This window comes from Somniosus microcephalus, chromosome 12 (assembly GCF_052327205.1).
Source record: "Somniosus microcephalus isolate GS21.2 chromosome 12, FLI_Smic_1.0, whole genome shotgun sequence".
In the NCBI taxonomy this organism is placed as follows: Eukaryota; Metazoa; Chordata; class Chondrichthyes; order Squaliformes; family Somniosidae; genus Somniosus; species Somniosus microcephalus.
Window position 1 is genome coordinate 53,149,806 of NC_140998.1, and position 27,794 is coordinate 53,177,599.

At 43.2% G+C, this 27,794-nt stretch overlaps 2 protein-coding genes across 6 annotated transcripts in view; one reads left to right on the forward strand and one right to left on the reverse strand.

Moving 5' to 3' along the window:
• dhrs7 (dehydrogenase/reductase (SDR family) member 7) overlaps positions 1 to 6,492 on the forward strand; it is a 52,574-nt gene extending 46,082 nt beyond the window's left edge. The window contains exon 8 of the mRNA XM_086002872.1: positions 1,504 to 6,492. Coding sequence (XP_085858998.1) covers positions 1,504 to 1,551 — 48 coding nt within the window. The 3' untranslated portion in view covers positions 1,552 to 6,492. The remainder of the gene's footprint in view (positions 1 to 1,503) is intronic.
• A 1,227-nt stretch (positions 6,493 to 7,719) lies between these two features.
• Positions 7,720 to 27,794, reverse strand: part of pcnx4 (pecanex 4) — a 61,815-nt gene continuing 41,740 nt past the window's right edge. For all 5 annotated transcript variants that reach the window (XM_086002870.1, XM_086002869.1, XM_086002868.1 and 2 more), the window contains one exon: positions 7,720 to 9,805. In XM_086002870.1, the coding sequence (XP_085858996.1) occupies positions 9,554 to 9,805 (252 nt within the window). In that variant the 3' untranslated portion in view covers positions 7,720 to 9,553. The remainder of the gene's footprint in view (positions 9,806 to 27,794) is intronic.

Consider the following 27,794-nt stretch of genomic DNA (forward strand, 5'->3'; position numbering starts at 1 on the left):
CTCTGTTAAAGTTGTTTGTATAATATTTAATTTATTGTTTTGCATCCATCTGATTTGTAAATAATCTTTATGTAAAGAAGTGGTTGACTCCATCACTCTCTCTGGCAGATGCAAAACGAGTTTTTTTTTTTTTTAAGAGAAAGAAAGCCACTCATTTCCTTCTAGTTTTTCGAACCTTGGAGTGTTCAGGAATCGATAACAAGCTGTCAGTCATAGAATGGTTACAGCACAGAAGGAGGCCATTCGGCCTGTCGAGCTCGTGCCGGCTCTCTGCAAGAGCACTTCAGCTGGTCCCACCCCCCCACCCTTTCCCTGTAGCCCTGCAAAAAAATTTCCTTCAGGTATTTAGCCAATTCCTTTTGAAAGCCACAATTGAATCTGCCTCCACCACCCTTTCAGGCAGTGCATTCCAGATCATAACCACTCGCTGCGTAAAAAAGTTTTTCCTCATGTCACCTTTGGTTCTTCTGTCAATCACCTTAAATCCGTGTTCTCTGGTTCTCAACCCTTCCACCAGTGGGAACAGTTTATCTACTCTGTCTAGACCCCTCATGATTTTGAACACCTCTATCAAATCTCCTTTCAACCTTCTCTGCTCTAAGGAGAACAACTCCAGTCGATCCATGTAACTGAAGTCCCTCATCTCTGGAACCATTCTTGTAAATCTTTTCTGAACCCTCTCTAAGGCCTTCACATCCTTCAGAAAGTGCGGTGCCCAGAATTGGACACAATACTCCAGATGAGGTCAGACCAGTATTTTATAAAGGTTCATCATAACTGCCTTGCTTTTGTACTCTGCCTTTATTTATGAAGCCCAGGATCCTGTATGCTTTTTTAACTGCTTTCTCAACCTGCCCTGCCACCTTCAATGATTTGTGCACATATACCCCCAGGTCTCTCTGTTCATGTACCCCCTTTAGAATTGTACCCTTTAGTTTATATTGCCGCCTCTCATTCTTCCTACCAAAATGTATCACTTTGCACTTTTCTGCGTTAAATTTCATCTGCCACGTGTCAGCCCATTCCACCAGCCTGTCTATGTCCTCTTGAAGTCTATCACTATCCTCCTCACTGTTCACTATACTTCCAAGTTTTGTCTCATCTGCAAATTTTGAAATTATACCCTGTACACCCAAGTCATTAATATATATCAGGAAAAGTAGTCTCCAGCAAAATAATCATTCTCTAATTTACCTAATGATGTACCTAAGAGCAATTATCCTCTAACTGACCTAAGAAGGTGCCTATTTATGCCAAATAGACCTGTGGCTCTAAAGGGATTCTGCTCCACTTTAGCAACATAATACATCATATGTTACATGAGTATAATGCTCATAAAATAGTGCATCCTCCAAAATAACCCAAGCACCCCAAAGTAGGTCCTTTAATGTATACAGATAATTCCATCTCAAACTTCCATACAGCTGGGAGTTACAGATCACCTTTGTTCATTTCCCAGCCTCCTGCGCCGTTCGGTAATTGTGTATTTTTTTTGTATTTCAGGATGCCGATGCCTCTTATTTTGGAAAAATAAAGGATAAAGTGGCTTGAAGCTACGACCGTTATGCTCGTGTTGCAAAAGAAAAAGTTTTACCAATGAAAATACACCTTTGTTTACTATCCATCACAGTCTTTTCCCACATTGTTTTATTTTATTTAGGTAACAAAGAAAGAACTTGTGCATATATATAATGCCTTTCACATCCTCTAGACACTGAGGACATGAGAGGCACTATATAAATGAAACTTATTTCTTTACCTAAACTTTAAGTGTTGTCACTGTTTTGTACATCGAGCTACTTTGGAATGAAATCTTACCTACAATTTTTTTGTTGGTTTCCCTATTAAATAGAATTTTCCCAGCACATATTCTTGTGATAAGAAGGAATGCCACCACTTATAAAGCAACAAGATTAACTGGTTGGTCTTTCGGACTCAGCCAATTCAAGCATCTGTTGAAAGTGAAGAACCCTGTTGCTCCTACCAGTAGTTAGGTGGGCAAACAAGCCATGTGGCACTGAAGGATACCAACAAGATTGATCCCTTGCTTAATGCAGCCTGGATGAGGAAGGAGGCTGATTGGGCTCAGATGGGGAAATCAGCCAGGACTTCTCATTACCATACACTGCTGGTGTGATAACTCCATACTGAGACTCCTAGGCCACGTAACAAAGGGTCACTGCTCTTTAGAGCTATGAGTAGCCATCTTCAGAAGGATAAGGCGAGGAAAAAATCTTCAGCCAGTACTTTGTAAGCTATTTTCTCCCCTTCTATCCAGAAGGCACCGACTCATGCTGAGGTATGGCTAATAGGCACCGGCAGTCCTCCAGTATCTTGCTCAGGTAGCTGTTCTTCACATGTAGTAAATGTTGGCAAGCTATTTGATGGGGTAACATTTTAATCAAGTTTAATCCTCACCTTGTGTTCGCACATACTTTCTTGTTACAAGCACAACGGCAAATTCTTTCATTCCAAACACACTCACCTCTTCCTTTGCTGTCTTCACACCATCCACTAACAGCATTCTCTCCTCACATTCTTCGCACTTTCACAACCAGCAACCCCTCCCAGCATGCCTTCCTCACTTTATAGTCCACACTTGGCTTTACATTCATCGCCCATCCGCATTACATTCTGCTTCTTCTGCAGAAGCACTATATGAACCTCTGCTTTAGCAGCCTTATGGTGTGCTCAAGTGTTATCCTGGTGGTCTCGTGGCATTAATTATACTTGTGTTGTTGAGGCATGGGGGAGGGGGGGTTGGTTGTGGAGGGATTTAATGCGCTACTGGCGAGTTGGACACTGGGAATTACTTTCATGATTAAAATGGCATTGAGGTTCTAATTGCGTTATTGGCCCCCAATTTGCATCTAGTCATGAAGCCCTCGCCTGTATCTGGCAGGCGCCTCGTCTGACTAAAGAAACTGCGCAATAACAACAGAAGACGCTGGAAAAACTCAGCAGGCCAGGCAACATCCATGGAGAAATAGAGTCCACGTTTCAGGTCGAAACCCTTCTTCAGAACTGCGCGGTTAGAATAGCAATCAGCAGCAAGTCCTCTACAGTGATTATAAACACCTGCCCATCCCATTCCCACTGGGCAGGCAGGGTTAAAATCATCTCTTCTCTGACTTACAGTTCCACCTTTCTAAATCATAATCCCAGAGTCAGTATTTTTGCTCGTTTCCCACCCCACCCCACTACAAAAGGTAGCTAGGTTCCTGACTTCACAGTTTTTAGCACATCGTAAGGGTCAATGTTTCATCCACATGAGTAACGGACATTAAAATTTACATCAACTTCAATGGAAAGTAAAATTGGCAGGGTGTAAAATGGGCAGCTGATCAGATTCCGGTCGAGGGGGGTTAGGTTAAAATTGCCCTCATTAAGTGGGAAGTATTGATAGTACAGTAAAGATTGTCATCTTCCCTTGCTCGGAAGTTCACAGCTGCCAATGGTTCTACAGGTTATAGCTCACTTGATTTTGTTTGTGTCCTTAAATAAATTCTTGATCTCTGCATACTGCTCAAGTGCCCCGCTGTATCTGCTACCTCACTGCCACAGGCATTAATTGCGAGGACTAACACACTACTGCATCGTGATCCCGTACTGGTGTTAATTGTATCCTTTCTTCTTGTGGTTGTGATTTCTATTTCTACTTTTTGGTCTATGTCAAGTTCTTAGAATCAAACATTACAGCACAGAACCTCTCGCATTGACTTGCATTTGAATTTTGATTGACAGTAGCTTTATTCCCCATGATTAGTGAAGATCTTTTGAGAAAGAAATCATTAAATGGTATTAATGAATACGCTGCAATTTTAATTAAAAAATTTTATACAGAAACATGGGAATAGCAATAAGATTGATTATCACAATGCAGGGCATATGCAAAGTGTGGGAGGAAAAAAAGTCAGGAAGGCCATTGTGGATATGGAGAAATATTGGCCCAGATATTCCGATCCCTACAGGTGTGTACCCACCCGTAGGGACATTGGAAATGCCGGTTTCAGGCTTGCACAGTGCATGCGCTGAAAACCGGCATTTTCGATCTCCAGATCCTCCGGCTGCCCTGGAGAAGGGCCTCTGCGGGCGGATAGTTCCGCTTTTTGGAGACCCTCCGCCCGCAGAAAACCCTTACAATTCTTACGCCTGGTTTTACCAGGATAAGAGTTCAAAAAAGTAAAAAAAAAGTGCACTGATTTATTATTTAAATACTTTAAAAAAAGATACATTTATTTTTAGCCCTGTAAAAAAACTTTAATTTTTTGCAAAAAATTAAATTTTTGTTTAAAATATTCAATTTATTTAGTGATTTAATTTTTTTTAATTTATTTAAAGTTTTACTATGTTTCTGGGGTGATCTCCATTCATATATTTGACAGGTCTTCCGGTCAGGTGTATGAAGGGAGATTCCCTTCTTTGATTGGCTCCCCATGGCCCATGTGATCCCAGGGACGCTGCGAACTACATGCGCCTCTGGGATACGTGGGCCCTGCGCACTTGGAGTTTGGAAAGGCCCAGGAGCGGAAGAGCGTGCGTCCCGGGAGCCCTTCACCCGCGGGAGGCCTGCAATCGGAAAATACGGGCCAATGTCTACACTGAATGAGGCTTTGTCTAAAAGATCAACTGTTATCCTGTAAACATTGTTTTCACCAGAGAAACATTTTCAGAAGTTAGTAACTTCAGTTTCTTTGTGCATTTTCAGCCCACAATCTCAGGAACAGCTATTGATGGAATATCCCTCAGTATACTGAAGAGACCTTGCCAACTTTTTACTAGTAGTGTTAATTAATACAAACTAGTCAATCTCCTGTGGCATTTAATTGCTCATGGGGAGTCAAGACCAAGTGTACTCTGAAGTAGACATTTGCAAATTATGCCACACCTTGAATAATTTAATTAAAGCAATGCCACTATAGAAATAAACTATTCCAATCCATCTTTACAATGAAATAACAGGAGGATAGACTCGATAATAGAAATATTACCTCAATGGATGTTTGCATAAGTACCTATATGGATTTTAGTGTTTTTGGTGGTAAGTTATTTGAGTATGGGCCCAGACTTAATGTAATTAAGTATTTATATTCCCCATTGTGGTTTTAAAAGGCTTTAGGTGACTGTATGAGTGCATGAGCAAGAAGGGAAAGAAGATATGCCAGCTCTTGTAAGGATAATGTACGTAGTTCTTCACATTTTTATTCAAGATTTTGGCTAAACAGATTTATGTAAATAAATACACGCAGGACAGGACAAGGAAATGTTGCCCCAAAGAGTAACAACTGGAGATGTAAGATTTTGCACTGAATGCTAGCCTATTATCATAAAACCGAGCTTTTGGTCTCCTGTCCTAATATCTCCTTATGGGGCTGTCAGATTTTGTCTAACACTCCTGTGAAGCGCCTTAGGACATTTTACTATGTTAAAGGTGCTATATAAATACAAGTTGTTTATAAATGCATTGATCTTAGCTATCCTCTTACATGCAATTCCATGCTATTTGCCAGCTCTAAAGGAGCGGGTGTATAGAAACACGTCTCGTCACCTAGCCTCAAAAATCACACACACTTAAGCAAGAAGACTCACTCCATGAAGTTTTTGAAATGAAATTAGTATCTTTTTCCTTCAAGCTGCACAAATATTTTTGTTTAAAAATTTATGCTTAAAGGGTCCCGATGGTCAGAATCCCTTATTTGCAGCACAATACTTGGGTACTCTCCAAGAACTACTTATTAAACAGTTTTGTCATCATAAATCTGTACAGCATACCTAGATGTATTTTAATTTGTGGCTTGAATCTACAACCTTCTGAGCCAAGGCTCAGTGGTAGCACTCTCTCTGGAGTCTGAATGTTTTGAGTTCAAGCCTTACTCCAGAGACTTGAGCACATAATCTCGGCTGTCACTTCAGTGCTGCACTGTTGGAGTTGCCTTCTTTCCGATGAGACGTGCTTTCTCGGGAGGATGTAGAAGGTCACATGGCAATATTCGAAGAAGAGCAGGGGACTTCTCTTGGCGTCCTGGCCAATATTGCTCCCTTAATCACTAAATTATCAGATTATCTGGGTATTTATCTCATTGCTATTAATGGGATCTTGCTGTGCACAAATTGGCTGCAGCATTTCCCTACATTACAACAATGACTACACTTTAAAAAGTGCAGCTGTAAAATGCTTTGGGATGTTTTGAGGTCATGTAAGGTGCTATATAAATACAAGTACTTTCTATTTTTAATTTAGTTTCCAAATTTTAGATTTCCTGAAGGTAGGCAATCATATAGAAATGGTGGCAAATGTTAGCATGGGGGTATGAGCCCCTGAAAAAACTTGAATGTTCTATTAAAATGGAAAAAATCCTCTTTAACTTTAGAACTTGTATTACTTAATTGGAGATAAATTTTATTCTGTAGCACTTTTTAGTGCACGAGTTTTTATTGCGAGTTCCATTTCAATTTTTCTAATCACTTTAAATAAAACCGTTCTATCAATTAGCGAAATCTTCAATGTTATTTTATTTAACATTCTACATTTGTGACCTGTATAGTCACACTTCCACATACACTCACTCCATACAATTTGAAACATGTAAAGTTAGCAAATTAAATTCCTACCTCTTGCAGCGGCTGCTTCCCACTCATCCCGTTATGTATCTTGGAGCAATCTCGATTCCCAAGGAAGACAGACAGTCATTAGTTGGTTGTCAAGACAACTGACGAGCACAGATTTGAGCTCCTGGTAGGTGGATAGAAGGTTCTGAGATTTCCGCACAAGTGGTATGGAGAGCAGTACAACTGACCACAAGATGTACGAGTGCTTTGTGGCATCCTCCTAACAGTACAGGCACACATCATATTCCATTGAATGCTGGTTCCAACGGTTGGAGGTGTAGAACCTCAGCATCAGCTGCTTGCCTCTCTGCAACCCAATCATGTTAGGCACTGACCCTAGATATATAGGTCCATGTTCTCATACACAGGTACTGCATTCCAGTAGTCATCATCCCAAGTTTCAGCGTTTTCTCATTAACAAATAGACAGGTGTCTGCTTTCAGCAACATGGAAGGATCTACAAAAGGCAGCAACTTGATGTTGTAGGTGTCCAAGTCCAGCGCTAGGATCAGGCTTACTCATTACCAAATACTCATGCATGAGGCCGAGTGCCCCTTCAGGTACTCCGTAACAGGCCCACATAGGCCACTGCCTACCCTGCCACCACTTCTTATTGCCACAAATCCACCTTGGCTTATTTCTGCATCTCACATGGTTATATTATACAGCCAGCACAATATTTATATAAAGCATAATAAATGAATGAGTTTTTATAAATTAAATAAAATGCATTCCCAGTACATTTTGGACTGAATGTTTTCAAATTTATCATATAGAACTGGGGTGTCCAAACTATGGCCTATGGTCCACATACAACAGCCAAACTCTGGTAACTCGGCCACAAAGACCAGGCAACTCGGTGCTACAGTATTTGCAACTTTTTTATTTGCTGGTTTGTTTGAATTTTGTGGGTCTGAATTGGAAAGAACTATTCTTTACATTGTTGCCTCATTGGTGGATACATGCTAAATCAGAACACCAAAATCCATTACTATCTTCAATTTCAGATATATAATGACTAATGGAAACATGGATTTAAACTTTGTATGTGGCATGTGGGACTCCATGGCATGCACCTAAGTGACCCACAAAGACAAAAAAACTTGGTCATTCCTGATATAGAAGTAAACTTTAATTTTGGAGATTCACAAAACAGCAAAGTTTTTCCAACATATACAGATTTAAACCTGGAAAAAGTCATAAAAGTTAAATGTGAAATACAGCTGTACACGTAGTCATTGTAATTTCATTATACGCTAATAACCTACACTTCCAACAAATTAGATTTGAAAATGTATTACTCATTTCTGAAAAATAGGACTTGCCCATTTAAAAACTGCTTACAATAAAATTCTGTTAGAGGGATACTGAAATAGTGAAAGCTTATCTACTAAACAATTCATACAGTGCAGCACTAAAAAATAAAAGGCACTGTTTATTAAGGCTCTCATTTTAATCATTTTGAATACAATTTCTTGCACGGTTCCTTTAAAAAAATATATATATATGTTTGCACACAGACACTTCAGAGAAGTATGTTTTCTGGCACACTGCAATCTTATTTCTTAATGAAAACAATTCTTTTCACAATGTAATTTTTTAGCCAAAGAAGAACTTACTTTACTATTATTCCAAGTCTTATGCAATTTTTTTGTACATTATTTCCTTTTTGTATGGATTAACAGGTTGGTCAGTCAGTCAGACTACTCGCAGGTTGCCGCCAATGTTTTTTGTTGGCATATGCTAGTAGCTGCTAGGGACCACTTATGTGCAACTCTTCTGATTTTCCCTCCCATGCTGCAGATTGCTACCACAGCCTACGCTCTGCACAACTCAGATTGGCAACTGAACCGATGCTCGCTCCTTATTCTGTGGCGCTAATGCACAGTGCCAGTTCACCACTCCACCATCATTCTAGGTTTTAAATTTAAAAATTTATAGAACTAGCAACAAGAAATACAATACTTCATCCAAATTAACTATTGTAAACCCATTTTTGCTGTTGCAAATGAAAGCAGTTCCGAAAAAATATATACATTCAAAATGAGCCGATGCAATTCCAGTGTGCCAAAGGAGGATTGTAACATGAGATTTTAAAATAGTCTTACTAGGACTTATCCATATCAAGTGATTTAAACTCTGAGAACTCTAAAATCTCAGTTAAATTTGTGGTGTGTTGAATTAGGTTACTGCAACCTTAAAGTCAAATAAGAGGTTTCTTATCAAAAAAGGAACAAATATAAGCATTTTCTCAGTACTGGTAATTCATAGCAAAAGTTTTTAAGAAAATGTTACGGCTGTTTCTTTCAATCCTTATTACATTCATGTAGTGAAATGACATTTTAGAAGGAAGATTTTTAAATGTGTCTCATTCCAAATTTGTCTTAAATAACCTGCCATACTTTTACAATTCAACACAGTATGTTGAATTGTTATGCAGAAAATATAGTGTACTATATACTCTCTCCTCTTCAAAGCTGCTGGCATATGCTGGGATACAGGTTCACAGTTATCTCAATCTTCATGTTCCTAACCCAAGTGTTGGCATACTTTTAAAACATGGAGGCATCACAGTTGAGCCCAATTCCACCCCACAGCGGATGCGCGCACACATATTTTCCAGCATGAGTCGCAGGATAGCAACCTTGGTTGATTTCCCCCTTGTTTCCAGGGATACAAAAAGACTACAAAAATCCATTAATTAAAAAAAAAATACAAATTTAAGAAATTATTCTGGCAATAATAAATTCAATATTTTTTGCATAGTTGATAAATGAAGTCCCAAGCAAAGCACTTAATCGTACTAGTTCACTTGGAAGTTTGTACATTTTACAAAAGTGCCAAGCCTCATCAACTTTTATAAATGAGGGCAACATTTTACTTCCATTGCTTCTGTAGTAATAACTCAGTGTTGAACACTAATTAGTACGCTCAATTAAATTCTTTAGAACAAAGGCACATGGATAGACGTAGATGAATAAATGGGATAGCCAAGGGGAGGGTCAGCTGACTGCACGGTTAAGTTTCTCAGTAACACAGGATGTGCTTGTATACTGTATCGTTCCTCATCGTCATTTGTGGCGTATAGAAGCTCCCAGGACAGGTTGGCCCACTGACCTCTTATTGCTTCTGCATTTAATCGTCCAACCGGCAACAACATTTCCTGAAGCGACAGCACACGTCCTGTATACATGCTCTACAAAAACAGAACAACAATTTTAATTCACCCAAGAATTAAGAAAAATAAATGTTATATTTCAATTTTGCCACAAAATCATCAGATCGGCAACAGTTTTGTTGCAGGAAGTAATTTCTTACACTAGTCCAGACATTTTCACTTCTTCCAGGATTTTTACTGCAAAACTGCAGTGATGGAAAATGACAGTGGCTCTTTGGCTCAGTTAGTAGCACTCTCTCCAATGAGTCAGACAGTTATGGATTCAAGCTTCACTCAAGCAGTGCTGCATTATTAGAAATGCCAGCACTTGAAATCGATGTTAAGCCAATGCCCGTCTGCTGGTTCCAGTGGACACAAAAGATCCCATAACACTATTTGAACAGCAGTGGAATCTAGCCAACTTTCTTTCTTCAAGCAACACCACTATAAAAAAACCACCAGATTAACTAGTCTTCATTTCATTTGTGGAACCTTGCTGTGTGCAAATTGTCTGCCTTGTGACAGTACTTCAATAGTAATGGATGTGATAAGGCACTACATAAATGCAAGTATTTTTTCTTTCTTGCCCAGGCACCAAATTGCACTCCATTGTTGTAATTGTAGAAATGTACAGATGTCAATATTGTAGATAGTGTACAGATTGATGAACTCAAAGACCGATCAATAAACCAATGAATGATGATCAGCAGAGTAATTAAACATTGAACTTGAAAGATCAAGTTGGCAAAAATAAACCTACTAGAACTGGAAATAAGATTTCACTCTAGAAGGACCTGCACCATAAGGATTTATTGATTGAAGTGAACAAGGCTGAAGACGCAGGTTACATTAGCCTCCAAAAGCACAACACAATTCTTATTTTAAAACTACTGTTTTTCAAAGAACTTTTTCTATTGTTACCAAGAATGTTTTGGCAGTAATGTTGGCAATATTAGCAAACCACTACAATGTAATTTTTTTTAAATTTTTTTTTAATTTAAAAAAAGTGTTAATATTTACCACAGTAAATTCCAATGGATACCATATGAATCAAAGTTTCAAAATGTAGTTTCTTGAAATAAATGTTTCCATTGACTCAACACAGTTGTCAGTGGTTATGATTCAGTTAGGCAAACAAAGATACTCTGATATAGTCAAACGCTTTTGTACAAAATCATAACTTCATATTAACAAGATCTTACATTTATACAACATCTTTCACACATGGTCCAAGGTGCATTATAGATACTTCAGTGACCAAAGGCATGTTCAAAGAGAATTAAAAAAGACATTTTGAAGATAGGGAAGAGAAATAGTTTAGGAAGATGATCTGGGTATGTTAGAATGTGGAAGAATGGCAGAAAGGTCATGCAAGAGAGTCAGGAGAGCATAGTGTGCATGCTGGGGCATAGGCTAGAAGATTCTAGAGATGAAAGAGGGAGGCCATGAAGGTATCTGAAAATGAGGATGAGGATTTTGGAGTTGCTATGTTATGGAACAAGGGGCCAGTCAGTGAAGACAAATGACAGCTTTGTGGGATTGAAGAAAGTAAAAAGATACACTTGCATATATATAGCGCCTTTCACGGCCACCAGACGTCCCAAAGTGTTTTACAGCCAATGAAGTACTTTTTGAAGTGTAGTCACTTGTAACATAGGAAACACGGCAGGCAATTTGCACACAGCAAACTCCCACAGACCGCAATCTGATAATGACCAGATAATCTGTTTTAGTGATGTTGATTGCGGGATAAATATTGGCCAGGACACCGGGGAGAACCCCCTGTTCTTCGAAATAGGGCCATGGGATCATTTACGTCCATCTGAGAGAGAAGACAGGGCCTCGGTTTAATGTGTCATCCGAAAGACGACACCTCAGACATTGCAGCACTCCTTCAGCACTGAAGTTGTTAGAAATCAAGGGTGTCCAAAATGTATATGGTTATGCGAACAAAATTGTGACACTAATAATGCTGTGTTTACATGATGGTATTAGAACTGGAGACAAAAAGTCTCTTCAGACTAGTATTAGAATAACTGGATAGATGCTTAGAATCTGCTTGTGTTTTGGTTCTCTGTGGATGTTATTGTAGCGGTTCATGTAGATCGCCACTAAATAAAAGAGAGTTTGACTTCGACGAACTATTAACAAGTTGTTTATTTACAGGAACAGACTAATTACATCAGGTAAGATGGCTGACTGTAGGAGCACCGTGGTATAGGTCTTGTCCCAGCGGGGACTCCACGAGGACTGAGTTCGCAGTCCTGTGGGGAGCGTGATGACGTCATCACGTTGTTCGCGTTTCCCGCGCTTAGGGCGTCACGTGATGCGCGTCGTTGCGTCGCTGGCCGTTGAGGCAGAGGTTGCGAGGCAGGGCTGTGCCGGTGCTTGCCGCGGGAGCGGAAGATCGCGTCGCACCAGTCGGCTGGCCGTTGAGGCCGAAGACGCTGGCCAGGCTGTGCCGGCAGCCGTCCTGGAAGGCAGAGTCGGGCCGGCAGCCTCCGCACGCACGTCACGTCGTACGTGACGTCAGCGCGCGTCTTAAAGGGGCAATGGCCCCAACAGGTAAGTTAAAAGGGCAACGGCCCCAAAAGGTAAGTTAAACATAGAGTAAGGTAAGTTAAAGGGAATTATGTGTCTTTATGTAAGGTACAACCGGTGGTACCACCACATTATAGCATTCTGCAGTGTGACGGTCATAAATAATCTTGTTTCCAAGCTAACTATCTGCTGTTTTAAAGTTATGACTTCAACTTTGTTTATGTATCTCTAATTGGACCAAGGCTCAATGCCTACGTTTCTTCTATTATTACTAATAATATAATGCTAAGTAGGAATTGGAGTTAACAACAAAACTGCTTGTGAAGATAACTAAAAGTGAATTAGTATAAAAAGACTTAGAATGAAAGGAATTCGAGGAGGTTAAGGTATCCATCTCAGGATGGAGCAGTTTGCTAGATGAAAGTGAGATAACGACCGGCTCAAGTGGGACAGCTCTGGCTTGGGCCTCATTATTAAAAGGGGACAAGGCCAGGCCTAGTACAAATTGTACCAGGGAGGATAGGGTCCAGGGAGATAAGACACGAATTCCAAAGGAAGAACCTTCAGAAAGATTAAACAATAAGACAAATTGGCCGAGATCATGAAACCCCTGTAGGGGAGGGCTTTTATCCAAAAATTGAGACAAAGAGCTCGACACTCCATTGGGTACTGAGTTTTTTGGGGAACCTCTATAGGTTAAATGGTCTGGTCAATAATTTGGCCTCAGGCCCACCCCTAAAAAAAGAGAATAAAAGTAACACCCGGAGGGCTTGCCCACACAGGCGGTGGAGGGAAGAGCCAAGCAGAAGTTGGGCTGGTCGAACGCTCTTTCGAGAGTGATTCCATGCTCACCAACTCGGAGGTTCTAGAAAAGAGGAAGAGCGGCCGCAAGCCAGAGAACTGTTCAGGCACACCAGCTGTCTGTCCGATTGGGACCTGTACCAACTGCATGTCACGGTCATATGTTTTTGCTGTATAACTAACATGTTATATTCCGTCTTAAACTCTGATTAAACACAATATACCCACCATATTGGATTGCAGTCGATCCTGATTATTTGAATGACTAGAGATGAGCTACTGATTGGTCTAATCTTTACAAAGAGTCAGCCTAGATTTTTGTGTTCAAGTCTCTGAAGTGGGACTTGAACCCACAACCTTCTGACGCAGAGGCGAGGATGCTACCAACTGAGCCACAGCGGAGATAGGAGCTAGAGTTTGAGGAGTTGTAGTTTGTGTATGGTGGGTACACCAGTAAGGAAAGCCTTGTAAGGGGGGAAAAAAGGGCTTTGAAGCGATATAGATTTGGATGATGATTTCAGTCACAGTGGGAGTGAGGCAGAGGCATAGGTAGGTAATGTTCTAAAGGTGAAAGCAAGTGTTACATAAGAAATAGGAGTAGGAGTAGGTCATTTGGCCCCTCGAGCCTGCTCCGCCATTCACTATCATGGCTGATCTGATCTTGGCCTCAACTCCACTTCCCTGCCCACTCCCCATAACCCTTGACTCCCTTATCATTCAAAAATCTGTCTCTCTCCACCTTAAATATATTCAATGACCCAGCCTCCACAGCTCTCTGGTGAAGAGAATTCCAAAGATTCACGACCCTCAGAGAAGAAATTCCTCCTCATTTCCGTTTTAAATGGGCACCCCCTTATTCTGAAATTATGCCCCCTAGTTCTAGATTGCCCCACAAGGGAAACATCCTCTCTGCATCTAACCTGTCAAGCCTCTTCAGAATCTTATGTTTCAATAAGATCCCCTCTCATTTTTCTAAACTCCAATGAGTATAGGCTCAACCTGCTCAATCTTTCCTCATAAGACAACACCTTCATCTTCAGAATCAACCTCGTGAACCTTCTCTGAACTGCCTCCAATGCAAGTATATCCTTCCTTAAATAAGGAGACCAAAACTGTACACAGTACTCCAGGTGTGGTCTCACCAACACCCTGTACAGTTCTAACAGGACTGCCTTACTTTTATACTCCATTCCCTTTGCAATAAAGGCCAACATTCCATTTGCCTTCCTAATTACTTGCTGTACCTGCATGCTAACTTTTTGTGATTCATGTACAAGGACCCCCTGGTCCCTCTGTACTTCAGCATTTTGTAATCTCTCCCCATTTAAATAATAATTTGCTTTTTTATTTTTCCTACCAAAGTGGATAACCTCGCATTTTCCCACATTATACTCCATCTGCCAGATTTTTGCCCACTCACTTAGCCTATCTATATCCCTTTGGAGATTCTTTGCATCCTCCACACAATTTGCTTTCCCACCTATCTTTGTATCATCAGCAAATTTGGCTACATTACACTCAGTCCTTTCAACCAAGTCATTAATATAGATTGTAAATAGTTGAGGCCCCAGCACTGATCCCTGCGGCACCCCACTAGTTACAGTTTGCCAACCTGAAAATGACCCATTTATCCCGACTCTCTGTTTTCTGTTAGTTAGCCAGCCAATTCTCTATCAATGCTAATATATTATCCCGGATAGAGGATTGGCTAACTAACAGAAAACAATGAACCACATATGATGTTTGAAGTTAAGATCAGGGTTAAGCAGGACCTGGGATCAGTCTGAGCATCTGGAAAAATCCTTCCATCACTCCAGTTCTCACCAGCCTCCATTAACTGCTTGGCCCGGATTTTGCAGTCAGCGTCAAACGAATGACACTCGCCGTCTATTAAGCTTATAGTTGCCCTCAGACTTTGTGGGCTTTTGCGTGACAACTTATGGTAATTAGAGAGCCATTTCAGTGCGGCACCCTCTACAGGGGACCTGGGACTCTTTAATAGTTACTAGGGTCTTTTCTGGTGTAGCAGGGACTGTTGGTAGACCATACAAGCGCCTTAGAGATATCTTTAATTGGTGATAGTGAATTAATTTAAATTAATTAAAGGGTAAGTCATGCCAGGAGAGCCCAGCCCCGTGTTATGCTCCTCTTGCTCTATGTGGGAATTCAGGGACACTGCCGGTGCCCCTGATGACCACGTGTGCCGGAAATGCATCCAGCTGCGGCAACGAGCAGACCGCATTGAGGCACTGGAGCTGCGGGTGGATGGGTTGTGGAGCATTCACGATGCTGAGAGGGTCGTGGATAACACGTTTAGTGAGTTGGTCACACCGCAGGCAAGGGCTGCACAGGAAGAAAGGAAATGGGTGACCACCAGGCGGAGCAATAGAAGCAGGCAGGTAGTGCAGGAGACCCCTGTGACCATTCCCCTCTCAAACAGGTATACCGATTTGGATACTGTTGAGGGGGATGACTCACCAGGGGAAGGCAGCAGCAGCCAACTTCCTGGCACTGGGGGTGCTCCTGCTGCCCAGGAAGGGAGGAAAAAGAGTGGGAGAGCAATAGTGGTAGGGGATTCTATAGTAAGGGGAACAGATAGGCGTTTCTGTGGCCGTAGACGTGAATCCAGGATGGTTTGTTGCCTCCCTGGTGCCAGGGTCAAGGATGTCACTGAGCGGCTGCAGGGCATTCTGGAGGGGGAGGGTGAACAGCCAGAGGTCGTGGTCCACATTGGTACCAACGACATAGGTAAAAAGAGGGATGAGGTCCTGCAGCAAGAATTTAGGGAGCTAGGTGGAAGATTAAAGAGCAGGACCTCAAAGGTTGTAATCTCTGGATTACTCCCGGTGCCACGTGCTAGTGAGTATAGGAATAGGAAGATAGAACAGATGAATGCGTGGCTAAAGGGATGGTGCAGGAGGGAGGGCTTTAGTTTCCTGGATCACTGGGTCTGCTTCTGGGAAAGGTGGGACTTGTACAAGTCGGACGGTTTACACCTGAACCAGAGGGGGACCAATATCCTTGTGGGGAGGTTTGCTAGCACTGCTGGGGGCGGGGGGGGGGGGTTTAAATTAACTTGGCAGGGGGATGGGATACAGAGTGGAACTATAGTAGGGGGTGATTTACAGCCAAATACGGAGGAAAAAATAAGTCAGCTGGGAAGGCAGAGCAAATATGTGAAGGCAAAAGGGAATATGGCAAGGCTGGAAGGCATTTATTTTAATGCAAGGAGTCTTGCAAATAAGGTGGATGAACTGAAGTTGTTGTTGAACACATGGGAGTACGATATTGTTGCTTTCACGGAGACATGGTTGAGGGAGGGTCAGGACTGGCAGCTCAATATTCCGGGGTATAGAATCTTCAGGCGAGACAGAGGGGGGTGTAAAAGGGGAGGGGGTGTTGCAATATTAATTAAGGAATCAATTACTGCTGTAAGGAGGGATGATATATTAGCGGGTTCCTCTAATGAGGCCATATGGGTAGAACTTAAAAACAAAAAGGGGACAAGCACTTTGCTGAGAGTGTACTATAGGCCCCCAAACAGTCAGGGGGAGATAGAGGAACAGATATGTAGGCAAATCTCAGAGAAGTGCGAAAATAATAGGGTAATAATAGTGGGGGATTTCAACTTCCCCAATATTAATTGGGATAGTCAGAGTGTGAAAGGCTTAGAGGGTGCAGAATTCTTAAAGTGCATCCAGGAGAGCTTTTTGAGCCAACATGTAGAAAGTCCTACAAGAGAGGGGGCGGTACTGGACCTAATTCTAGGGAATGTAGCCAGGCAAGTGGTGGAAGTGTCAGTAGGAGAGCATTTTGGCGACAGTGACCATAATTCGGTGAGATTTAAGGTGGTCATGGAAAAAGACAAAGACGGCCCGGAAATAAGGGTTCTAAATTGGGGGAAGGCCGATTTTAATATGATAAGGCAGGATCTGGCCAAAGTGGACTGGGAGCAGCTACTTATAGGAAAATCCACATCAAAGCAGTGGGAGACTTTCAGAAGGGAAATAGAGAGAGTACAACGCCAACATGTTCCTGTAAAGGTCAAGGGTGGGACCAACAAGCAAAGGGAACCTTGGATGACAAGGGATATACAAAAATGCATTAGGAAAAAAAGGGGGGCTTTTGGCAGTTACAAAAGACTAAAGACGGAGGAAGCCCTCGAGGAGTATAAAAAGTGCAGGGGCATACTTAAAAAAGAAATTAGGAGGGCGAGGAGTGGCCATGAAATAACACTGGCGAGCAAAATAAAGGAAAATCCTAAGATGTTTTATAAGTATATTAAGGGCAAGAGGATAACCAGGGAAAGGGTAGGGCCCATTAGGGACCAAAGTGGCAATCTGTGTGTAGAGCCAGATGATGTAGGCGGGGTTTTGAATGAATTTTTTGCATCTGTGTTCACTATGGAGAAAGACGATGTAGACATAGAAATCGGGCAAGGGGACTGTGACATACTTGAACATATTAGCATCGAGGGGGAGGAGGTACTAGCGGTTTTAGCAGGCCAAAAAGTGGATAAATCCCCAGGCCCGGACGAGATGTATCCCAGGCTGTTGTGTGAGACAAAGGAGGAGATTGCAGGGGCTCTGACACAAATTTTCAGAACCTCTCTGGCCACAGGGGATGTACCAGAGGACTGGAGAACAGCTAACGTAGTACCATTATTCAAGAAGGGTAGCAGGGATAAACCAGGGAATTACAGGCCAGTGAGCCTAACATCTGTGGTAGGGAAATTATTGGAAAAAATTCTGAGGGACAAAATTAGTCTCCACTTGGAGGAGGCAAGGATTAATCGGGGATAGTCAGCATGGCTTTGTCAAGGGTAAATCATGTCTGACCAATCTGATTGAATTTTTCGAGGGGGTGACTAGGTGTGTGGATGAGGGAAATGCTGTGGATGTGGTTTACATGGATTTCAGTAAAGCTTTTGACAAAGTCCCGCATAGGAGACTGGTCAAGAAGGTAAGAGCCCATGGGATCCAGGGTGCCTTGGCGCGTTGGATCCTAAACTGGCTGAGTGGCAGGAGGCAGAGGGTGATGGTCGAAGGTTGCTTTTGTGACTGGAAGCCTGTGTCCAGTGGGGTACCTCAGGGATCGGTGCTGGGACCCTTGCTGTTTGTGATCTACATAAATGATTTGGATGAGAATGTAAAAGGTATGATCAGTAAGTTCGCAGATGACATGAAAATTGGTGGGGTGGTAAATTGCGAGGAGGAAAGCCTCAGGCTACAGGACGATATAAACGTGTTGGTCAGATGGGCGGAAAAGTGGCAAATGGAATTTAACCCTGAAAAGTGCGAGGTGATGCATTTTGGACGGACAAATAAGGCAAGGGAATACACAATGAGTGGTAAGACCCTAGGAAGTACAGGGGACCTTGGTGTACATGTACATAGATCCCTGAAGGCAGCGGAACAGGTAGATAAGGTGGTTAAAAAGGCATATGGGATACTTGCCTTCATTAGCCGAGGCATAGAATATAAGAGCAGGGAGGTTATGATGGAGCTGTACAAAACGCTGGTGAGGCCACAGCTGGAGTACTGTGTGCAGTTCTGGTCGCCTCACTATAGGAAGGATGTGATTGCTTTGGAGAGGGTGCAGAGAAGATTCACCAGGATGTTACCTGGGATGGAGCACCTCAGCTATGAAGACTAAACAGGCTGGGGTTGTTTTCCTTGGAGCAAAGAAGGTTGAGGGGGGACCTGATTGAGGTGTACAAAATGATAAGGGGCATAGATAGGGTAGATAAAGAGGAACTTTTCCCCTTAGTAGGGAGGTCAATAACAAGGGGGCATAGATTCAAGGTAAGGGGCAGGAGGTTTAGAGGGGATTTGAGGAGGAACTTTTTCACCCAGAGGGTGGTTGGAATCTGGAACTCACTGCCTGAAAGGGTGGTAGAGGCAGGAACCCTCATAACATTCAAGAAGCATTTGGATGAGCACTTGAAATGCCATTGCATACAAGGCTATGGACCAAATGCTGGAAAATGGGATTAGACTGGACAGGGATTGATGGTCGACGCAGACACGATGGGCCGAAGGGCCTCTTTCTGTGCTGTATAACTCTATGACAATCAGATTGAAGAATCCTTACTGAGAGAGTCTAAACCAGGAAATGGAAGTTAGAATATTTAATTCAATGTAAAATTATGTACAGAAAGCAAAATAGAGGGGGAAAGAAAGATGGGATTGAGAGAGATGAGAGACAGAAAAAGTAAAACATTTAAAATTTTTTATAAAATCTCCAACAATAATTAAAATTGATGGAATGAGACACTTGTAAAAGGAAATTTTGAGTGCCAGAAAGGTTGTTTGGCAGTAATTAAGACTTATCATGCGGTTAAGAATTCACTTACACTTGAATGGTCCAGCCCTAACTTTTTCTAGCATGTTTCATGGGTATCCAGTGGGTAAGTACCACACCTTCACGTCCTACATGTGTTTTAATGCCGAATCGATCAGTGAGGTATAGCGAAGCTTTTGGAGGAGCAGGGCATCTCAGACAGCAACTTCTTGATTTCTGCGTTTTACTGTGCATGTGTGGACTCCGAAAGCTGCTGTCTGATTTACTCCATAATAGCAGCGAACACGGATAGTCTCACCATTATCCTTAACCCAAAATCTGGGCCTGTGTCCTTAAGTATAAATTTCAAAATTTTTGCTCTTATCTACAAATGCCTCCATGACCTCACGCCACCCTACCTTCATCAGCCTTATGTCCCTGCTTACAGCCTTCATTCCTCTGGGATGCTCTACTTGCTCCCTATCCTCTTTCAGCCACGCCACCCCATCTCTCGAACTCCCTCCCGCTTACAAAAGCTTTCTCCTGTTTTTTTGGTCCTAATTTCACCTACCCGTTTTCCCCTCCTGATTTGTTGTCTTTTTTTTCTCCTCTCATTATCCAAACTATTCCGTGTTCGACGACATCGTTCCAACATGAGGAATGCCATACAAGTGCAAGTTATCATATTTCCAAATTTGAACTTGCATTGCATTTCTGAATACAGCACCAATCCCTGGGGCACTCCACTTAATATTGCTCTCCAGCTTTATGTCACTTCACCAACTAGTACCCACTGCTTTTTCTCTTTTAACAAATTTTGTATTCATCTGCAAGACTTTCTGGAAGTCGAAGTACACCATTTGATAAGCCTTTATAATATTCTTATTTTGAAAAGTCAAGGAGCCGAGTCGAGCAGGATCCTCCCTTATGGAACATAGAAACATAAGATAAGAGCAGGAGTAGGCCATTCGGCCCCTCGAGCCTGTTCCGCCATTTAATGAGATCATGGCTGATCATCCAAACTCAATACCCTGTCCCTGCTTTCTCCCCATATCCCTTGATCCCTTTAGCCTTAAGAAATATATCTAACTTCTTCTTGAATATATTTAATGAATTGACCTCAACGGCCTTCTGTGGTAGAGAATTCCACAGGTTCACCACTCTCTGGGTGAAGAAATTCCTCATCTCAGTCCTAAATGGCTTACCCCTTATCCTTAGACTGTGACCCCTGGTTCTGGACTCCCCTGCCATCGGGAACATCCTTCCTGCATCTAGTCTGTCTAGTCCTGTTAGAATTTTATAAGTTTCAATGAGATCCCCTCTCATTCTTCTAAACTCCAGCGAGTACAAGCCCAATTGACCCAATCTCTCTTCATACGTCATTCCTGCCATCCCAGGTATCAGTCTGGTGAATCTGCGCTGCACTCCCTCCATGGCAAGAACATCCTTCCTCAGATAAGGCGACCAAAACCTCACACAATACTCAAGGTGTGGTCTCACCAAGGCCCTGTACAACTGCAGCAAGACATCCTTACTCCTGTACTCGAATCCTCTCGCTATGAAGGCCAACATACCATTTGCCTTCTTAACCGCCTGCTGCACCTGCATGCTTACCTTCAGCGACTGGTGCACAAGGACATCCAGGTCTCGTTGCACTTCCCCTTCTCCCAATCTATTGCCGTTTAGATAATAATCTGCGTTCCTGTTTTTGCCACCAAAGTGGATAACTTCGCATTTATCCACATTATACTGCATCTGCCATATCACCCAACCTGTCCAAATCATGCTAGTTGCCATTTATTAGACTGATTTCAGAGGTAATTCCAAAATTTGTTTCTTGCCAGTCATCAATGTAATGAATGGGTCTTTAATTATCTAAGTTTGTATCGTCATCTTTTATAAAAAAAGGTACCGTGTTAGCTTGTTTTCAATCCTATGGGACGTCCCTCCGGTGTGTTCTCCAAATGGAGACATTCTCGAGCCGTGTTGAGAACTGACCACATTCATAGAATCAGAATAGTACAGCACAGAAGGAGGCCATTCGGCCCACTGAGTCTGCGCCAGCTCTTTTGAATAACAATCCAGTTACCATATCACTGCAATTTTTTCTCCTGCAAGTATTTATCAAATTCCCTTTTGAAGGCTACTATTCAATCTATATCCACCACCTATGTTCCCTCTAAGGTGCAATGCGCACCGCTCTGCAAGGTCCCGCGCACTTAAATTCACAGGCCGCGCAGTGAGCTGGCAGCTGGAGCAACCCAATACTCAACGAGCGGGACAAAAGTCATAGCGCTGAGAGAATGGCCCAGGAACCTCAGAGCCGATCCAATTGGAACGGTGTTTGGCAAGAACCCTGGAATCCGGCAAGCATCGTCTCGGACGGCTGTTGACTATTGGCGGCCACAGGACCCACAATTCTCTGCGCCCCAGCACCGAGCTGATTTCCCCACTGAGAGTACGCATGCTCCCAGGGTCGCAGTGCATTCTCAAGAGAGAGAAACAGCGTCGGACTCTGGAAATGGTTGAAGAAACCGGGAAGCGGCGGGTAGGATGGGGGAAGACGCTGGAGCAGCAATTTAATGGTGCTGGGGGCCCTCACCACACGTTTGCAGGGCCAGAGACGTGAACTCGGTGTTACTGAGGCTTGCGCTCGCCCCCGCTTAGTTTCCTGGCCCCACACCATGCATGCTCCGCACAGACAGGCAGTATCCAGCTGCACTTTGGAGCAACACATCACGATCTGAGAAAGTTGAGAACCTATGTGCGCGGCCGGTAGGAAAATGAAGAGTTATATTTTTATTATCTTATATTTGGAATATATTTATTTTTAGGTTAACTTTTTTTAAATTATCCCGATCTTTAGACAGTTCGGCCACGATTTCACCTACAGGGACAGGCCCAATGCGGCCGGGGTGCGACCCCGCTACTGGCTCCAGCCCACTCTGTAGACTGATCCTACGTTGATTGGGCTTGTTAAACACGCCCAACGCGTTTCCCGGCCAACTAAAGGAAGCGGGTCTGATGACGTCATTTGATGACACGTCATCAGCCGGTTTCCTTAAAGGGACCATGCGCAAATTGATTGACAGTTGTGCTGCTGACATGGAGGTGCTGCAAACACTGCACAGCTGCACTCAGGCTCTTCCATGACTACACGGAGGGAGTCACAGCACCCAGGGAGGTCCTCTTCCCTTCCCATGGGCGGAAGCAATCTCCCCAGGAGATTAAGACAGCCTGGTTGAACATTGCACAGGAGGACACAAGCAAGTATGTCATTAGGAGGACCAGGCTGCAGTGGCACAAACCTTTCAATGATCTCAGTCGATCACAAAATATTACTGCAAAGCCACATTCAACCTCATCCTGCTATGCCACTCATCACATCCCCATCACTCTGCCTTCCCTACCCTACTCTTGCACATCCTTACTCACACCAACTTACCTTGCACCTCCACCCATCCCTCTATCTACATTATCACTTCCCCATCTCACTAGCCACCCCTCACACTCACCTTCATCCTAGTCCAATCATACCAACTAACAACACACAAGGGTAGGCACTTGGGTGTTTTAGCCAATGTTCATGTGAAGTTTCTGTTAATGTGCTGTCAAACATTTAAATCTTTATTTTTAAACACTTTGCGTTCTTGGACAGATTTGGGTGCACCTTTGGAAGTGAATGGTGAGACATAATGGTACCCCCCGCAATGGTGATGAGTGTGAAAGGAATGGCTTGGGCATTGTAGGGATGCTTTATGGTGTTGGTGTGGGGTGGTGCAGCGTCAAGTGAAGTAAATCTGGCTATGGTGAGGCCATCCCTAGCAGCAATGTGGTCGGGTGCTGATGCCCTCTGTCCTCTGCAGCATCAGTTGATTGCGGAGAAGGTTGGTGTTGTTGCTGGTGCTGGGGCTGATCGTAGTGTGATTCTGAGGACCAGGCGAGATAGTTTCAAGGGTACCGCTGCTGATCTAATAGATGGCAGGTGAACTTGAGATGACAGAAGCAAATCTGTCACTGGTCAGAGAGGTTGTTCCAATGAGGTGACACTGGGTAGAGTTGGCTTCAAAAACCTGCAAGCTGCAGAAAGCTCAATCTGTCTTCCAAATGCAGTAAGCAACAGCTTCTGAGCTTGGAAAGTGAACAGCTGAGAGATGGGAGCTTTTATACCACTTTTGCAGCTATCAAGCAGTTAGTGCCGAATCCACCTGCTGAGCGGACATGATCCCCAAGCAGCGTATAACCCATGGGGGAAACTCATAAAATTGAACGAGAAGCTTAAAATAGTATTTAAGTGCCTCTTAACAATCTCAATGATCTAAATTGCCTCCCCTGCCACTTGGTGTCAGGTTTGTACAGTGCTGACAGACCAGACATCTGGGAGACTAGTGTGGAAGCTGGGTGACAGCGTGTTCCCTACCCGCTGTCGAAAAAAAAAATTCCCACCCGACCTGCCACCGATTGCGCCCGCAATAACTCCCCCACCCCTCCCCTCCTCTTAGTGACACACTTTTAATTTCTGTTTCAACTCATGCAGTGCAATGCAGACGAAGGTGAGCTGTGGAAGACAGTCCTGAACTGGAAATGTTGATGTGAATGAGTGTCTGATTAAAGCTGAACAATACCAAGGCAGGAGGGTTGGGGGGGGGAAAAAGGGAAGCACTTTTTAAATCTTAAAATAGGCCGCAATTCTACAAGCGCTTTTTCTCCCATGGAAAGTGGTTTTGGGTGCACTTCAATTAAAAAATGGTGGTATAACCCAAGAGATAATTGAGGGTACTAAAAGGGTGAGGCATGAGTCTCGTATGGGTTTATGTTTGCGCCGAATGCACATTAACTCCAGCTTTAGTTTCTCACCACCTTCCAAATGTTAGAAACAAAGTAACAAAAGAAAATGCTGGAAAAACTCAGCAGGCCAGGCAACATCCGTGGAGAGAGAGAGGGTCAACCTTTCAGGTTGAAACCCTTCGTCAGGACGTTGCCTGGCCTACTGAGTTTTTCCAGCATTTTCTGTTGTTATTTTGGATTTTCAGCATCCGCAGTATTTTGCTATCGTGTTAGAAACAAAGTTATTGCTACTGTCTGGTGTATTAATAAGAAAACTTAACAGAACAAGTCATTTGGTTCATCAAGCGTTTCCTTCCACCAACAATATCCAGTCTATTTGTTTTTGGGATGAGATGTCAAATCTGCTCCTGTGGTTCAGATGGATTAATAAGGTTCATCCAGCACAGATTTGTTATCAGCATGATTATGTGCACGAACACTTTTGCGGCCTTCTGCGGATGGTATCCCGGAGCCACACATGCGCACCAAATACCCTTCTGCGCATGCACAGTGGGGAAAAAAAGAGGGAACAAAAGGGAGGGGAAAAGAGAGGAGGCGAGAAAGGGAGAGGAGAGGAGAGAGGTGAACAGTAGCGTTCACTGGCCTAGTAATCCAGAGGCCTGGACTAATGATCCAGAGACGAGAGTTCAAATCCGACCATGGCAGCTGGGGAATTTAAATTCAGTTAATTAAATAAATCTGGAATAAAAAAAAGCTAGTATCAGTAATGGTAACCATGAAACTATTGGATTGTTGTAAAAACTCATCTCGCTCACTAATGTCCTTTAGGGAAGGAAAACTGCCATCCTTACCTGGTCTGGCCTATATGTGACTCCAGACTCAGAGCAATGTGGTTGACTCTTAACTGCCCTCTGAAATGGCCTAGCAAGCCACTCAGTTGTAACAAACTGCTACGAAACACAATAATAAGAATGAAACTGGACAGACCACCTGGCACCGGCAATGGCACACCCAGCCCAGGCGACACTGCAAAGTCCTCCTCACCAACATCTGGGGACTTGTCAAATTTGGGAGTCTGTCCCACAGACCAGTCAAGCAACAGCCTGACATAGTCATACCTTTCAGCCAATGTCGCAAACTCCTCCATCACCATCCCTGGGTATGTCCTGTCCCACCAGTATACAGTCGGGAAGGAGTGGCCCTGGGAGTCCTCAACATTGACTCCGGATCCCATGAAGTCTCATGGCTTCAGGTCAAGCATGAGCAAGGAAACCTCCTGCTGATTACCATCTACCGCCCTCCCTCAGCTGATGAATCAATACTGACATGTTGAACACCACTTGGAAGGAGCACTGAGTAGCAGCAAGGGTGCAGAATGTACTCTGGGTGGGGGACTTCAATGTCCATCACCAAGAGTGGCTCGGTAGCACCACTACTGACCGAGCTGGCCGAGTCCTGAAGGACATAGCTGCCAATCTGGGTCTGCGACAGGTGGAGAGAACCAGCACGAGGGGAAAAACCTACTTGACCTCATCCTTGCCCAATCTACCTGTCGCAGATGCATCTGTCCATGATAGTATTGGTAGCAGTGACCACCGCACTGGCATTGTGGAGACGAAATCCCGTCTTCACACAGAGGACACCCTCCATCATGTTGTGTGGCACTACCACCGTGCTAAACAGATCTAGCAGCTCAAAACTGGGCATCCATGAGGCGCTGTGGGCCATCAGCAGCAGTAGAATTGTATTCCAGGACGGTTTGCACCTGGGCAGGGCCGGGACCGATGTCCTAGGGGGAGTGTTTCCTAATGCTCTGGGGGAGGGTTTAAACTAAAATGGCAGGGGGTTGGGAACCTGAGCGGGGAGACAGAAAAAAGGGAAACAAGGATAAAAGCAAAAAAGACAGGAAGGAGAAAAACAAAAGTGGCAGGCAGAGAAATCAAGGGGTTAAATCAAACATGGCCACAGTAAATAATAATTCTAAAAGATCTAAGAGCGTTAAAAAAACAAGCCTGAAGGCTTTGTGTCTTAATGCGAGGAGCATTCGTAATAAGGTGGATGAATGAGCTGTGCAAATAGAGGTGAACAAATATGATATGATTGGGATTACAGAAACATGGCTCCAGGGTGGCCAAGGCTGGGAACTCAACATTCAGGGGTATTCAATATTCAGGAAAGATAGGCAAAAAGGAAGTGGAGTAGCATTGCTGGTTAAAGAAGGGATTAACACAATTGAAAGGAAGGACATTAGCTCTGATGATGTGGAATCTGCATGGGTAGAGCTGAGAAATACCAAGGGGCAAAAAACATTAGTGGGAGTTGTATACAGACCCCCAAACAGTAATGCGGAGGTTGGGGATGGCATTAAACGGGAAATTAGAGAAGCGTGCAATAAGGGCACAGCAGTTATCATGGTTGACTATAATCTACATACAGATTGGGCTAACCAAATTAGTAACAATACTGTGGAGGAGGAATTCCTGGAGTGTATACAGGATGGTTTCCTGGACCAATATGTCGAGGAACCAACTAGAGATCAGGCCATCTTAGACTGGGTATTATGTAATGAGAAAGGATTAATTAGCAATCTTGTTGTGCGAGGCCCCTTGGGTCAGAGCGATCATAATATGATCGAATTCTTCATTAAGATGGAGTGTGAAATAGTTGACTCAGAGACTAGGGTCCTAAATTTAAATAAAGGAGACTACGATGGTATGAGGTGCGAGTTGGGTAGGATTGATTGGGGAATGTCACTCAAAGGGTTGACGGTGGATGGGCAATGGCAAACATTCAAAGATCGCATGGATGAACTACAGAATTTGTTCATCCCAGTTTGGCATAAAAATAAAACAAAAAAGGTGACTCAACCGTGGCTAACAAGGGAAATTAGGGATAGCAATAAGATCCAAGGAGAGGACATATAAATTGGCCAGAAAAAGCAGTGAACCTGAGGATTGGGAGCAGTTTAGGATTCAACAAAGGAGGACAAAGGGATTAATTAAGAGGGGGAAAATAGAGTATGAGAGTAAGCTTGCAAGGAACATAAAAACTGACTGTAAAAGCTTTTATAGATATGTGAAGAGAAAAAGATTGGTGAAGTCAAGCATAGGTCCCTTGCAGTCAGAATCAGGGGAATTTATAATGGGGAACAAAGAAATGGCAGACCAATTAAATCCATACTTCGGTTCTGTCTTCACAAAGGAGGACACAAATAACCTCCTAAAGATGTCAGAGAACATAGGGTCTAATAAAAGGGAGGAACTGATAGAAATCAGTATTTGTAGGGAAATGGTGTTAGGGAAATTGATGGGATTGAGGGCCGATAAATCCCCAGGGCCTGATAATCTACATCCTAGGGTACTTAAGGAAGTGGCCCTAGAAATAGTAGATGCATTGCTGGTCATCTTCCAAAATTCGATAGACTCTGGAACAGTACCCATGGATTGGCGGGTAGCTAATGTTACCCCACTGTTCAAAAAGGGTGGTAGAGAGAAAACGGGGAATTACAGACCGGTAAGCCCGACATCGGTAGTGGGGAAAATGCTAGAGTCCATTATAAAGGCTGTAATAACAGAGCACTTGGAAAAAAGTGACTGGATCGGACAAAGTCAACATG